Raw genomic sequence first — 1529 nt, forward strand, 5'->3', positions numbered from 1 at the left:
GAAACATGCTGGGCCGGGGAGATGGCTCAGTGGGGGGCCGGGGAGATGGCTCAGTGGAATAAGCACTTCCCTGGAAAGTGCAAGGATCGGAGTTCGATCCCCGGTTCCACCAAAAAACAAAGAACAAAAGTAAACTTTCTGAATTTTGGAAACATGCTGGGTCTAGTGGTGCACACCTGTATTACCACCACTCAGGAGGCTGCAGCAGGAGGGGCTCTGTGACTTCAGGGTCAAACTGAGCTACATAGTGAGACCCTCTCTCAAAAAAGAAAAACAAATAAATAAAAACAAACTCTACAACATGTTTACCAGTGTCTCAGAGAGACTGCTATGACAATTCTAACCATCGTTCCAGTTCACAGATCCTCACCTCTTTTGGAGTTTTATGAGCGGCACAAAGAAAAATCCATTGTTCAGTTGCTGTCATCTGAGTACAGGTATCTGGATGGCATTCACTCTGTTAGCAACAATTGCATTTCTTAGTGTGAAAAATAACAATGAAGACACTTATCAGAAGGATTACTACATTTCCTATAAATTACGAGAAGGAAATGATCAGATAATGACTAAGTCTCTAGAAACACAGCAACTTCCCAAAATGGACAAAACTATCACTTCAATCATAGCTGTAACTTAGACAAAGTATTACCTGAAGTTTAACAGCAAGTCCATTTAGCTCAAGGCAGAACTGCCTGAAATGCAAACACATAAATGAAAAATCAGCTTTATTTTGCAAGGTCTGCTTTGAGGCGACGTCTAGTCGTGGGGCCGGCCTGGCCTGGACTCTGGCCTGCAGCAGTCCAGCCCTCAGCCCTCAGGTAGTGGGGATGCAGGTGGGTACTATTCTGTCAAAGACTTACAAGTTAAAAACAAGAAACAATGACCCAAACCATGTTCCACGCCAAAGTCTAGGAAATGATCACTCTCTTACATAAGAAATTGGTATAAATTTTCTTGGAAATATTCACCAAGATCTTTAGAAGTATGTACTTTTTGGCTAAGTCATTCTTCTAAGAACCCACTGCACGAAATAATCAGAACCGAACACAGATGTGTTACAAATGCATTCACAAGAACTATATGAGACCACTTCTGAGATATTCTGATTAATAGCTGGAGGCTAGTGAAATGTTGCTGTGTATAGGAACATACAAAGGACAAATACCTATGAGTAGTACTAGATTCCAGTTATATAAACAGACGTGGGAAGGAAAAACTAGACCTTCATTTGCTGTTTTATACTTACATGTATTTTCAGAGTTCTGTTCTGACTACCAAACAAAACACCCCTTAACAGCTTCAGGGGGGCCGGGGAGTTAGCTCAGTAGCATAAGCACCTGCTTGCCTGGGAAGCTCATGGTCCTGAGTTCAATCCCCAGTACCACACACACACACACACACACACACAAAAAAAAAAAAAAGCTTTAGGGATCCAGAAGTAGCTCAGTGGTAGAATGCTTGCTTGCCAATCCTGCATGGGTTTAACTCCAGCATCACAAAAGTTAAAAAAGAAAAAAAAAAAAAAAAAA

The 1529-nt window shown here is 41.5% G+C and overlaps 1 protein-coding gene across 4 annotated transcripts in view; it reads right to left on the reverse strand.

Moving 5' to 3' along the window:
- Positions 1 to 1529, reverse strand: part of LOC101574209 (MOB-like protein phocein) — a 37165-nt gene that overhangs the window by 6357 nt on the left and 29279 nt on the right. For all 4 annotated transcript variants that reach the window (XR_002820571.1, XM_004628606.2, XM_004628605.2 and 1 more), the window contains 2 exons: positions 650 to 692; positions 371 to 457 (listed from right to left, as the gene is read on the reverse strand). Coding sequence is in view for 3 of the 4 variants with exons in the window: in XM_004628606.2 (XP_004628663.1) it covers positions 371 to 457; positions 650 to 692 (130 nt within the window). In the remaining variant the exon portion in view is untranslated. The remainder of the gene's footprint in view (positions 1 to 370; positions 458 to 649; positions 693 to 1529) is intronic.

The sequence above is a fragment of the Octodon degus genome, unplaced genomic scaffold (genome assembly GCF_000260255.1).
Source record: "Octodon degus isolate 3935 unplaced genomic scaffold, OctDeg1.0 scaffold00025, whole genome shotgun sequence".
NCBI classification, from domain to species: Eukaryota; Metazoa; Chordata; class Mammalia; order Rodentia; family Octodontidae; genus Octodon; species Octodon degus.